Source organism: Vicia villosa, linkage group LG5 (genome assembly GCF_029867415.1).
Source record: "Vicia villosa cultivar HV-30 ecotype Madison, WI linkage group LG5, Vvil1.0, whole genome shotgun sequence".
Taxonomy (NCBI): domain Eukaryota; kingdom Viridiplantae; phylum Streptophyta; class Magnoliopsida; order Fabales; family Fabaceae; genus Vicia; species Vicia villosa.
In genome coordinates this window covers 129,123,644-129,137,355 of record NC_081184.1, presented here as the reverse complement: position 1 = coordinate 129,137,355, position 13,712 = coordinate 129,123,644, and the positions used below count along the sequence as shown (strand labels likewise).

The 13,712-nt window shown below is 33.9% G+C and overlaps 1 protein-coding gene across 3 annotated transcripts; it reads left to right on the top strand.

Annotated features, from left to right (window-relative positions):
- Positions 1 to 3,836: 3,836 nt before the first annotated feature.
- On the top strand, positions 3,837 to 13,080 carry LOC131602454 (anaphase-promoting complex subunit 2). 3 transcript variants are annotated; one of them, XM_058874573.1, is made up of 17 exons: positions 3,837 to 4,282; positions 4,362 to 4,454; positions 4,530 to 4,764; positions 5,512 to 5,804; positions 5,956 to 6,027; positions 6,142 to 6,386; positions 6,521 to 6,937; positions 7,048 to 7,249; positions 7,344 to 7,458; positions 7,567 to 7,649; positions 9,864 to 9,983; positions 10,064 to 10,152; positions 10,226 to 10,307; positions 10,399 to 10,590; positions 10,688 to 10,756; positions 10,872 to 11,031; positions 12,576 to 13,080. In XM_058874573.1, exons 1-16 carry the CDS (start codon positions 4,046 to 4,048, stop codon positions 10,992 to 10,994), a joined length of 2,667 nt encoding a protein of 888 aa, XP_058730556.1. In that variant the 5' UTR covers positions 3,837 to 4,045; the 3' UTR covers positions 10,995 to 11,031; positions 12,576 to 13,080. The 3 variants fall into 3 exon arrangements, with proteins under 3 accessions (XP_058730556.1, XP_058730555.1, XP_058730557.1); XM_058874572.1 differs by having other exon boundaries at positions 12,541 to 13,080; XM_058874574.1 differs by having other exon boundaries at positions 3,838 to 4,282; positions 4,533 to 4,764; positions 12,541 to 13,078.
- The last annotated feature ends 632 nt before the right edge of the window (positions 13,081 to 13,712 follow it).

Genomic DNA, 13,712 nt, shown 5'->3' with positions numbered 1-13,712 from the left:
TTTGTTTGGTTTGGTACAGAAACTACACTTTTATAGTCCCACATTGATTGGTATAGAAATAAAATTAGTGTTTATAAAGCAAACTCCCTGTTAGACTTTCAAATTGAAAATAGTGAGAGTAACTGGGTTGAACTTGAAACAAATAAAGGCCTAGGTCCAAAAGTAATATTTTATTAATTTAAAAAAATAATTTCTAAAAAATATTAATAAAAATAATTTTAAAAAGCGTAAAAAATAATTAATACAGAAAAGTAAAAAAAATGATATAACAAAGTAAAAAAATTAAAAAAAAACAATAAAAAAATAAGGAATTCCATGTGGCTTAAAAAAATTTAATAAAAAATAAAACAAAAATTCAGTTGTATTGCCAAATCATTGAAAATTAGAATTTTGGCTGAAATAGTACATTAAGTGGTTATAACCAAGGAATCTGGATATTACGAGGGGGTTTTACAAAAAAAACTTCACCAATGACTAAAAACAAATCTCACTAACATTGCAGGGGGAGTTATATATTTAACCCTTTATTTTTTACTATCAATAATTTATAGGGTTAATACCTATTTTTCCCCTGCCATATATGCCTCTTTTGAAAAATCCCCCTACAAAAAAAAAAACTTACATGAATCACCTCAACTTTTGAAAAATATTTGTCTTTCACCCTTAGTTAGGCCACATCACTTAAAATGCTGATGTGACATGGTTTTTTATTATTTTTAATTCAGAAAACTATTTTGAATTAATGGAATAAATGCACGTGGCATAACTTTTGAATTAAAAATAATAAAAAACCATGTCACATCAGCATTTTAAGTGATGTGGCCTGGCTAAGGGTGAAAGACAAATAATTTTCAAAAGTTGAGGTGATCCATGCAAGTTTTTTTTCTTTCTGCAGGGGGTTTTCAAAAGAGGCCTATATGGTAGAGGGAAAATAGGTATTAACCCTATAAATAATAGTATTATCAATAAATAATATTTGTTTAATGTGGTTGCAAATGCAACCTTACATGCTTCAAAACATACCTAAATTCTCTCAAATAGAGGACCACCACTAAAACCAACGCATTGAATCTTAACTGTAGAATTTGGATTTGAATCAACAATTCATTAGCATACCTCCTCAAATGTGTGAATTGTTCATGACCAGTACCTTGGATCAAACCTGCTGCTTTTCTCTTGGCTTTATAAGCTTGGTCTTTCGACAACTTCACGCCCAATTTCTGAAAGGTTTATGCAATCAAACCTTTGGTTCTCATTTCAGGATCCTGTCTTAAAGTATAAACAAATTTACTAGATACCCAATGAGTTGTTGCTTCTCTGTGTCCTATGATAGTTATGTTGCTTAATGAAGCTAACTAGTTGCCAAATTGACAGTCCTCATACTAAATCTTATATAAAAGGGACAACCTTCCATGCATCTAACAACCATAATTTTCTTGTCATTTTTCTCGAGGACAACATTCTTTTTGTTTTCCATCGCAAAATCTTTTATAGCATCTCTAATTTGTAACTTATCTTTGAACATCATACCTAACTCAAATTTAACGCCTTCCTTAATAATGGGAAACCTCTCCATCTCAACTTCAACATCACTTTATGGCGGTTGTGGAGTTCATCTGAATCACAACTCTCGTTATCACAAATAACATAATGTCTAGAAGAATATTCAGGTAGTTCATTGGGAAGAGCTGTTATCCAATCTACATAAACATCAGGTCCTAAATCATGATCAGTTTCACTTTCATGATCTTCCTCACTTTCCTCATAATCAGGACCACTTTCACTTTCATCATCATAAGCATCCTCCACATGCACACCAACTTCAACATCCTCTATATCCACACTAGTTTCCACGTCCTCCATATCCACACCAACTCCTACATCCTCCACATATACATCATTAACCAGAGCATTAACATTTACAATATTAACTTCTTCAACCACATCTTCTGTGATGTCATGTATGTCAACATTGTGTTCAACATAAATATCAATCACTTAAAACCCTTTAACATCTTCAACAAAATAAAAGTCAAAACTTCTTGGTCATTATTCAACGGTCTAAGCCTTCAAGTAAAAGAAAACTTAGGGTTCTAATACCAAAGACACTTATTCACTTTTTTAAATCATTTTTTCAATTTGCATATAAGACATTAAGTCCACGTCCTAGTCCCAATTCATTTCATACAAAGTTTCACCAACATACCACTTTACAGGATGGATGACCAATTTTCTTTTATGGTGTATTATAAGTCTGACAATTTATTTCTCTATTGGCCTACACAAAAAAGTTACAACAAATAACCAATCCATACATGAGGGACCGCCACTTTGAAATAAATTAACCATTACATACTTTAAGGACATGAACCGCACGTCAACAATAATATAACATCAACAATTCAAACATTAAGGATCACATGTCAACAATAATATAACAACACACAGTTCAAGACATCAAGGACCACACATACTTAAAAAACTCACTACAACAACCAGTAACAAAATTTTAGGGTTTAGACCATGATGAACTCAAACGTCAACAATAATATAATATTGTTAGGTTTTACTAAAATAATAGAAAAACAATAACATTTACCTTAATACAAATGATGGGTTTGACATCTTGATGATTTCAAAAGCGACCTTGAGTGCTTGAATGAACCAACAGAAGAAGCTGAGACGAACCAAACAAACATAACTTGGAAGCACAACTCCTCAATCTTATGACGATGATGAAAACGTTCTTCTTGGATGGAGAAGATGATGATGAAATTAGGCGTTTTTCAGTTTCTAGGATTTTTGAAATTTAAGAAGACGATGAGTCTTGAGAAGCAAATAAACATGTTTAGAAAGGAATCATATTTCAATTTGGTAAAAATAAATGATTCATGTTTTTAAACCTTTTCATGTTTCATTTTGGTAAAAATAAATTATTCACATTTTAAAAAAAACCTTAAAAAATGACATAATAAAATGAGTTGGAATAAAAAACAAATTATAATACTGACTTGGCATTGACACATCATTATTATCCCTGCCATGTCATTAAAAAATGCTCTCAACTTTGAAGGACTAAAATCCTAAAAAAATACTATAAAAGGACTACAAAAACTGAATTTCAAAATAAAGGAACTAAAAAAAAAGAGAATAATAGGAGATCAAAGTTGCAATTAAGCCTTAAAAGAAATATCATACAAAGAATATGATAGGATATACACATAATACTTATTGATTTCTCTAAAAAATTAAAAAAATATAGGCTTATTACGTGTTTTTAATACATATTTTAGTCCTTTAACTTAATTTAATGTTCCGTTTTAGTCCCTTAACTAAAAAACGTTACAAGTTACTCCCTTAACTTCTCTTCTGTTATTCTATTTGGTCCATTCCGTCAATTTCTATTAAAAAACGTTAAGTTCTAGTTTCGTGGATGTACAGTAAGACTCAAGGTTCAAATGCGACTCAACATTTGTACTATAAACTAGAGTTTCCACTTAATGTAGCCTTATTGTGACCATCTCTATGACACTAACTTAAATGAAAACCCTACTCTATAGTACAAATACTTTGTCACATCTGAACTTTGAGTCTTATTGTACATCTACATCACCAGAACTTAACATTTTTTTATCAGAAATTAACAGAAAAGATCAAATAAAATAACCATAATGAAGTTAAAAGACTAATTTGTAACATATTTTTAGTTAAAAGACTAAAGCAGAATACTAAATTAAGTTAAAAGACTTTAGAAATAAATATGCCAAATGTAAAATTTTGTAATATAATGTTGTTTGTTACACAAATCGAACCGAAATACACAAATCAATTTTTTTCTTCCATTTTTATTTAATTTGACTCGATTAACAATTTTCTATGTTTTGCTTTCCTTCAACTCCATTTTTGGTCTCCAATCAAACAACGAGAAATACAAAAGCTTTTCCCCCCGCACCAAACCCCAACATCGAAACCCAAACCCATTACAGAGAAGTGGCACCTTGGCAGCATCAACTGTTAAGAACTTCAACTTCACTCACTCACGACAATGGCAATGGACGATTCACATTCATCTCTATTCAACTTAGGGATTCTCGACACTCTCACCCAAGACGAACTTCACGAAATCCTCGACAGCTACAACGCCTTCTGCAACGCCACACAATCTCTTCTCGGCGGCGCCGGCGACCTCTCATACGGTGCTCAATTTGTTTCTCATGTTCACTCCCTCTGCAAACACGGCCTCGAATCACTAGTTCGCGACCACTTTCTCAGAGTCTTGGAGGTGCCCAACAAAATATTTCATTACTAGCATTACAAAGTTCGAATTTTTATTGAGTATAGATAGTTCCCTTTGGTTTCAGGAAACTTTTGAGCGAAATGGGGCATCGAGATTTTGGCGGCACTTTGTTCCGTATGTTGATTTTGTTGATTTGAACAAGAATGATGATATCAATGTGAGTATTTATGAACCTAACTTTTCGTTGTTATGGTTGTGAATTGTACTTGATTTTGTTTTTGATGAAATGAAGCAGATTGATGAGGATGAGATTGAGAGTGTGTTGTATAATGCTTTGGAAGAAATCTCTTTGGAGAAACAGTATCAGGAGAAGTGTCTGTTAATATTGGTCCATGCTTTACAATCTTTCAAGGATCAAATGCCAGAGGAAAAGCATAATTTTGAAGCGGAAAGAAATTACCTTACCTCTAAGTATCAATGGATTGTCTCTTCTGTGCTTATGGCTACACTTCCTCGCGTTTTCCCTGGTTTGTAAGCAGTTAATTATTATTTTTGTTTATATGTAATGAAGGTTTAGGGTTTAGGGTCTAGAGTTTAGCGTTAGAAGTGTGCTAAGATTAGACATGAAAAATTAGAAATGAAAATATTAGAGAGTGTTGGGGTAACACCTATAGTAGAAAAGACGGTGAAAAATAGATTTAGTTGGTTTCGGCATGTAGAGAGAAGACCTATAGATTTTGTGTTAAGGAAAGTAGATCAGATGAAGAGAAGTCGAACAACTAGATGTAGAGGAAGACCTAGCAAAGCTATAAGAGAAGGTATTAAGCAAGATCTTGAGATTAACGGTTTTCATAGAAGCTTGGTACTGGATAGAATATTGTGGCGAAAGTTGATCCATGCAGCCGACCCCACTTAATGAGATAAGGCTTGGTTGTTGTTGTATGTAATGAGGGTTACCATTTCATACTCTAAATAAATTTATTGTTTTCAATTTTGATTATAGAATGTTGTGAATAATGCTCTTGTTTTCCACCGCATGCCTAATTTTACATCCAAATTTGCTGTCTTTAATATTCCAATGATATAGGTCAGTACTTTGTGAAATGGTTTCTTTGATCTTCAAAGCACTCTAGTTGCTTGAAAGTTTTGCTTATTAGAAGTATAATTACTAGCCTTCTTGTCATCACAAACTCTCTTTGATGATTTTTATGTGAAACACTTGATTTTTTCTAATTGGCCTTTCTATTTTTCTCTCTCCTGGTTGCTGCCGTTAGCTATATTGCATTGGTATTTTAAAAGAAGGTTGGAGGAATTAAGTACAATCATGGACGAAGAGTTCACTGATGATGTATCTCAAAATAAGGATGGCATGGATTTAGATGAAAAAGGAAAAATATGCAACGAGGATGGTGAGATGGATGTTGATGAGTGTTATAGCAACCGTCGGTTCTCAGAAAACAGTAGACTGGTGAAGAATATTGGAAAAGTTGTTCTTGATCTCAGAAGCCTTGGATTTACTTCTATGGCCGAGGATGCTTATGCTTCTGCTATATTTCTACTTCTAAAGGTGAACATATGTTTATGAAATTCAAAATCTGGATCTTCCAGTTTTCCTCGGTCTCTTTTACGGTTTTGCCAATTTTGGTTTCATCTTTGTGTTGCACTTATCATGTGCATATCTGTCTAATCTTTGGGTGGGTCATTCCTCTGAATTACAGGCTAAAGTATATAATGTAGCCGGAGATGATTTTAGGAGTTCTATCTTACAATCTATTCAAAGCTGGATACAGGTTTGTAGTGCTTACATGTTGTGTATCTGTAAACCTGTGTGCACACCTATGCTAGCTTGTATAGATACAGATGTTTTTATGATTCTAACATGCGATACCTCTAAAATCATTCAGGCTGTTCCTCTCCAGTTTCTCCATGCCCTTCTTGTCTATCTTGGTGACTCCGTTAGTTATGAAAGTACTTCATCTGGTCTCAAATCACCTTTAGCGCCACAACCATCATCATTTTGTCCTGGAATTGATACCCCCTCTGAAAGTCTTGTCAGATGGAAATTGCGGCTGGAATATTTTGCTTATGAAACACTACAAGATTTAAGGATAGCCAAATTATTTGAGATAATTGTTGATTATCCCGAGAGGTAGTTTGTTAGTTGTAACTCCATGTTTTCCTTCTGGGTTTTCTGTTTGAAAATTAATTATTCTATTATGTCATGTGTTTATGCAATTGTTTTCTGAGCATTTATTAGTCTTTTCTCTCTGATGATACTTGAAGCTCTCCTGCAATTGAAGACTTGAAACTTTGTCTGGAATACACCGGACAACATTCAAAGCTGGTGGAGTCATTTATTTCTGCTCTGCGTTATCGCCTTCTTACTGCAGGCGCATCAACCAATGATATATTACACCAATATGTTTCGACTATTAAAGCCCTAAGGACAATAGATCCTGCAGGTGTTTTCCTTGAGGCAGTTGGTGAACCAATAAGGGATTATTTAAGAGGAAGGAGAGATACGATAAAATGCATAGTGACCATGCTGACAGATGGGTCGGGTGGTTCATCAAGCGCATCTGGAAATCCTGGAGATAGTCTTCTTGAAGAGTTGAATAGAGATGAAGAAATTCAAGAGAATTTTGGTGTTGATGACGACTTTAACACTGATGATAGGCAAGCATGGATCAATGCCACACGGTATATTTATATTATGGATTTTGATTAACAGTTTTCACCTCTTTTTCTGATGTGGTCTGCCTGCCAGGTCATGAAATTGATGTTTCTTCTAAATGGGCTTTTCCAAGCAGATGGCAACCTGACCCTGTGGAAGCAGATCCATTGAAGGGAAGCAGAAACCAAAGGAAGGTTGACATACTTGGGATGATTGTTGGCATAATTGGTTCAAAAGATCAATTAGTTCATGAATATCGAACTATGCTTGCTGAGAAACTTCTAAATAAATCTGATTATGATATTGACTCAGAGATACGTACTCTAGAACTCCTTAAGGTGCTTATTCAAATAAAACTCGTGTTCCCTTTTTGTTTAACTAAATATGTTGTTAATGTTTATCATTTTTGTGTTTAATTCTTTGTTTCTGCAGATACACTTCGGAGAGAGCAGCCTACAAAAATGTGAGATTATGCTGAATGATCTAATTGGCTCAAAGAGAGTCAATACTAACATTAAAGCTACCATAAGTCAGCCATCTCAATCAAGTAATTTCCAATTTCAAATATCCATTATTTGTGATCATTGCTGAAGATATTTTTAACTATTATTTACTTCAATTCCTTTTCACTGAAATTTGGGTTATACGCTCTTAGGTGTTGAGGCTGACGACAATGCAATATCCATGGATAAAATAGCTTCGACAATCATATCTTCTAATTTCTGGCCTCCAATACAGGTACTCAGATAAAATTATTTTATTGATCATTTTTTGAAGTTCAGATAATATGAAAAAGTAATTTATTTATGTTATGACTTAGATTACTTCTGATTCTGACTACTCAGCCCGTATGTTATACTTAGGTTCATTAATATCATTTCTTAAACGAAAAGATCAACAAATAATCTTCAATTAGATCTTGTTTACTATTTATATGTGCTCATCACTGCTAAGCTGTACTCAATGACTTTTTTTTTTACTATATAGAAAATGACTCCTTTTTACTGATTTTTGTTTAATAAAATTCACTTCTATACCTGAGAGGCAGGGATTGTAATTGATCCCCTTACACTACATTTAAAATTTCAGGGTTCTCGTGTTACTCAATAGTCAATACTGTAGTTTGTAAATACAAAATCATTTTAGGAAACTCATACTCACCTTACCTTAAGTAATTCTAATCCAAAATTTGAGCAAACTTTTCTTTTCATGCCCCCATCTTTCCCACTGTCATCATTCGTATATTTATAATTTCCAAAAGTAAACGTGTCACTGTCAGGAGAAAAGACTTAATGCCCTTCTGCAATGTTATTCATTCTATAAATAATAGTAAGAGCCTTTACATGTAATTACAACTCATTATGTCAAATATTCTATTGCCTAATTTGTCTAGCCAATTCTAGGAATGTTAATATACACAATTAAGAAGACACGCTAATTCCTAATTCACACATCCCCTTAAATTGATGCACCTGGTCATGGAGCATCAATTTGCTAACAAGAAATTGATGGCGCGAGTTAGTAACAGCTTTGGTAAGAATATCCATTACCTGAAGTTGAGTTAAGGGATTGAGATAACATGGTTATCATATGCCCCATTGATATAATGACAATCTACTTCAATATGCTCGGCGCACTCATGAAAAACTAGATTTGCAACAATATGAATAACACTTGTATTGTCAACATAGAGAGACTACCCACGAGTTGAACAACAAATGATATGTTAGATCGAGTAATGGTCAAGTAACTAAGACTACTTACGAGCTGCCGATACTATAAAAGATAGGTCAAAAGGTCATCCTCATCATGGTGGTATTTAACATTAACTTTAGGAGGGGTATCCATCTGATTAACTGATTGGAGACCAGCCATAGGAACCAGGTCGGTGGCATACTTATGCTGATGGAGAAGTATACCCTTGGAGGTAGAACGAACCTCAAAGCCAAGAAAATGATGGAAATTACCTAGGTCTTTCATATGAAATGAGGTTTGTAATTGCTTTTTATGTTCTTGAACGGATGCCTAATCCCAACCAATAATAACGATATCATCAATATGAAGGAGAAGAACAATGCCCGTAGATGTGCGGTGAATGAACAGAGCAGTCGTATTGACTTTGATACACAAACATTCTGAAAATCAGAGAGTATGGCATCAACATTAGTGATAGGAGGAGTATTACCATCAGCGATTTGAATTTTCAGAGTAACATAGTAAGAATGTATATTGTGCAAATATTCAGAAGAATTCGTCATATGATTGGATGCGCCGGAATCAAGAAATAATCATGGATGAGAAACATTATATGACTTACCCTGAATGGCATGCCCAAGGCTGAAAGTACCATTTGTTGAATCATATCAGACAGTAGAGCACCACCATAAGCTGCTTAATTGGTGGAAAGACAAGCTGCTCTGGAAATTACGATTCACAATTACGATTCAACAGCTACTCTGGAACAAAGTTATGATTCACAATTACAACTTATAGAAAACTGACACAAATTACACACAAACAAAAAGACGAGAACCAGTTTGGTTCCTCCCAAGAATTCGAGAGTCTTGGATCTCTCCCTTCCTAAATGTTCCAAAATTGAGTCTATCCCAATAACCACCCAATAACATCTCAATAATCCCTTTCTCTCTGACCCATTTCCTATTTACCCTGGTTATAACACCCTATTAAAACATAACTTACACGACTACTTAACATAACTACTCCTAATATAATAGTTACCACTTGTAACACAAACCATAACTGAACAAAGTGAGTTTTTAATGTTTATGTTCAGCAAAAATATATTTTTATCTCTTGCATTATCATCAGACCAAGCTGTCTACTCTGTTCAATAAAATGAATTGTTCAACAAAAATATATTTTTATCACTTACATTGTTATCCGGCCAAGCTATCTATTCTGTTCTACGATTGACTTTGAAGCGAATTACAGGATGAGCCCCTTAACCTGCCTGAACCTGTTGACCAGCTTCTCTCTGACTATGCGAAGAGATTTAGTGAAATCAAAACACCACGTAAGCTTCAGTGGAAAAAAAGTCTCGGTACTGTCAAGGTTAGTAGTGTTGTCCCTTACTCACCTTTTACAGTTTTAGTGCTAAATTTCTCCTAATATTATCATATCCAATGGTATAGCTGGAGTTGCAGTTTGAAGATAGGGTAGTGCAATTCACAGTAGCCCCTGTTCTTGCATCTATCATTATGAAATTTCAAGATCAAACAAGGTATACTCACAATCTATCAATAGCTTTGGTCTTTTGTTTTGACTGTAGTGTAATATTATGTTTCTGCTTTCAGTTGGACCTCTAAAAATCTCGCGGCTGCTATTGGGATACCCGTTGATGTATTAAATAAGAGAATATATTTTTGGATAAGCAAGGTAGGTCTGATACATTTTGGTATTAGTAAACATTTTCGTCGTATGATTATTTTTAATTTGTGAGACAAATATTATTGTCTCTTGTTCACAGGGGATAATTGCAGAGTCGCCAGGGGGAGATTCCCTTGACCATGTATACACAATTATGGAAAACATGGGTGACACGAGTAAGAATGGAGGAGGCAATGGCATTCCTCAGGAACTTCTTGGTGGCGATGAGGAGGAAGACGGATCTGTGGCCTCGGTAGAAAATCAACTTTTGAAAGAGATGACTGTGTATGAGGTAAATGAAATAGTTTTTTTTAATGAAGATATCTAACTAGAGGGAATATGCATTGCATACGAATAAATATATCTTAACATGTATTGTTTTATGGCAGAAATTTATCTTGGGGATGCTCACAAACTTTGGTAACATGGCATTAGATCGTATTCACAATACTCTCAAGGTAAGAACGGTTTTTCACCTTTAGATCCTTTAACCATAAAAGAGGTGTTTTACACATTTATAAATGTTTTGGACACATAACATGATCAACAATGTGATTCTTTCTATTGCCGCAGATGTTTTGCATTGCTGATCCTCCGTATGACAAATCACTTCAACAACTACAAAGCTTTTTATCCGGTCTAGTCTCTGAGGAGAAGTTGGAACTTCGGGATGGAGTGTACTTTTTAAAGAAGTAGTGATCCTCTTCTGGCCATAAGTTAATAAAAAAAAAAGGTGAGTTTTCAAAATGGTTTTCAGAACCTGAATTTTTGAATTTGTCATTTTTGTTTGTTTGCCTAGTCCATAACTCATCACACAAATTACTATTGAGTAAATAAGCATCTCAGTCCTTGAAAAATATAAGCATCAATAAATATATTGCTCAAATTTATGAAATAGCAGTTCAGTCTTTTAAATTAAAAAACACCAATTAATTTAGTGCCTTTATCAAGTCTAATTTCACTAAGTGGGGTCGGCTACGGATCAATTTCCGCCATAATTTTTTATCTAGGACCATGCTTCTATTCAAATTGCTAATTTTGAGATCGTATTTAATAACTTCTCTTATAGTTTTTCCAGGTCTTCCTCTACTTCTAGATGTTTGACTCCTCTCCATCTGACTTACTTTCCTTATCATAGAAGATACAAGTCTTCTTTCTACATGCCCAAACTACCTAAATATATTTCCCCCATCTTTTCTACTATAGCAATCCTAAAATCTCTCTAATATTCTCATTTCTAATCTTATCATGTTTAGTCCTATCACACATCCAACGCAACACCCTCATCTCTGCTACACTTTATTCTCGTGTTGATTCTTTACTGCCCACATTCTGTCCCATACAACATCGCAGGTCTTACCGCGGTCCGATTAATTTTTTGCTTTAGTTTGAGCGGTACCTTTGTGTCACATTAAACTCTTGAAAATCTTCTCCATTTTAGCCACCCAGCTGGTTTACACCCCCCTTCTATTTCTCCATCGTTTTGTATTACAGATCCAAGATATTTAAACCACGTGACTTGTGGGATGATACAGTCTTCAATTTCACCTCTAGGTTAGAAACACTTCTCCTTTTGCTGAATTTACATTTCATATACCCCGTCTTGCTTTCGCTTCACTTAAGAGAAAGCCATGCATTTCTAAAGCTTGTCTCCAAGTCTCCAACCTCTCATTTAAATCCCCCTTCGACTCTTCAAGTAGGACTATCTCATATATAAAAAACATACATATCGGTGTTAGCTCTTGGATGTGTTCCGTGACTACATCTAAAATTTAAGTAAAAAGGTAGGGACTCATGTTTGAATTGAACCTTAATGCAAACCTATTGTAATGGGGAAATCGTCCTTCTCTCCAATCTGTGTTCGCACACTAATTGATGTCCCTTCATACATATCTTGGATAGCTCGAATATATGCTATCCTAACCCCTTTTTTTTCTCTAGGTTTTCCACAAATTTTCTCTAGGCTTTCCACAAATTTTTTCTAGGCACTCTATCAAACGCCTTTTCTAAGTCAATAAAAATTAAGTGCAAGTCTTATTGGTTCATCCGATATCACACGTCGTAGACAAGGTTGACCGACATTGTTCAATTTAAAGGACGAAATTACCATTTCATGAATTTCAATGATTAAAATGCATAGTCACTCAATTTCTTTCACTGCATCCATCATGACTATCCATGTCTTTAATGATTGTTGCTATCATTGAGTGTTATTATCATACTTTTGGACTTTAATGAACAGGTTCTGATAAGACAATTTGTTGATAAACTTTGAAGGTAGACAGCAAGTTGAGTTCCCCTTATTTTGTTGCCATGTATGTGTTGTTGCTATGAGGAAACTGACACTTGGCATGTGTCAGTAAAAATGTGAAGCTTTTATGAACTGGTCGAGACATGAGATAACATGGCTTATGACATGCTTCTTCCACACGTTCCAATCTAGAGTTGACACTAACAAAAGTACTCCAGTGTTCATCTTTGCTCTGTCGGATTATTTCCAAAGCTGCACCTTTTATGATATTTTTGATTAATTTTTCAATGTGTCACTTGTTTAGCCTGATAGGAAAACTCATCTATATTTATTGTTTTTTTTTTTGTATATATCATAGATCTGTATGACATTTTTATCTAATATATAGCTCTGTTCAGTTTTAGTCCCACAGCGATTCATTGTTCATTGATGTAGCTGGCTATCACTGTAAAATTTGAATGAATAGTACCATTCATGACATTGACAACACTCTTCTCTTTCAAATATATGGCATTCAAGATTTTTCATGAGAATTAAGAAAATATAGCCATATTTGATTAATTAATCTCGATTCAAATAGTCAAGATTATATAAATTGATCTTTTCACTCTATAAAAATGTTAAAATTAAGGAAAAGATGAATACCAAGACTCCACATTAGAGAAAAATATATGCACATAAATTGTTATATTAAGTCCTTATTGAGAAGGCAAAATTACCTTGGCGGATGGACTAGAGGTAGTTTCGTTAACAACGAATTAAGATAAAAGCTGTGTCTTTTATCATTGTTATATTTTTGTTGTTTGTGTTCTTGAATTGTGAAAAAGTTTTGATCTAGAAATCCAATTCAAACTTCCCCTCCACCTCTTTCTTATGTTTCTTTGCACCTTCAAAATTATCAAGACAAGGTTGAGAAGAAAATGAAAGATGATTTTTTAGAAGATAAGCATAACAAATAATTAAAAGAAAAATTGTTGCACTCATTGATTTTGAGTCTATTATTAATAATTTCAACTACTCAAAGATGATAAATTATTTTAAGATATTTTTAGTCATGCTCTTCAATAATATGATGTTAAATTTTGTATTTATTACTTTCTCTGTCTCAAAATAAAAGTGTTTTAAAGTTGTTACACAAATAATAAGAAAAATAATGGTTGAAT

Bases quoted from the DNA above. Each gene is read 5' to 3' on its own strand.
- LOC131602454 (XM_058874573.1), top strand. From the start codon at position 4,046: ATGGCAATGGACGATTCACATTCATCTCTATTCAACTTAGGGATTCTC. The intron at 7,250-7,343 runs GTGCTTATTCAA...TTGTTTCTGCAG, and splicing joins GTACTCTAGAACTCCTTAAG to ATACACTTCGGAGAGAGCAG. The intron at 10,153-10,225 runs GTATACTCACAA...TTCTGCTTTCAG, and splicing joins AAATTTCAAGATCAAACAAG to TTGGACCTCTAAAAATCTCG.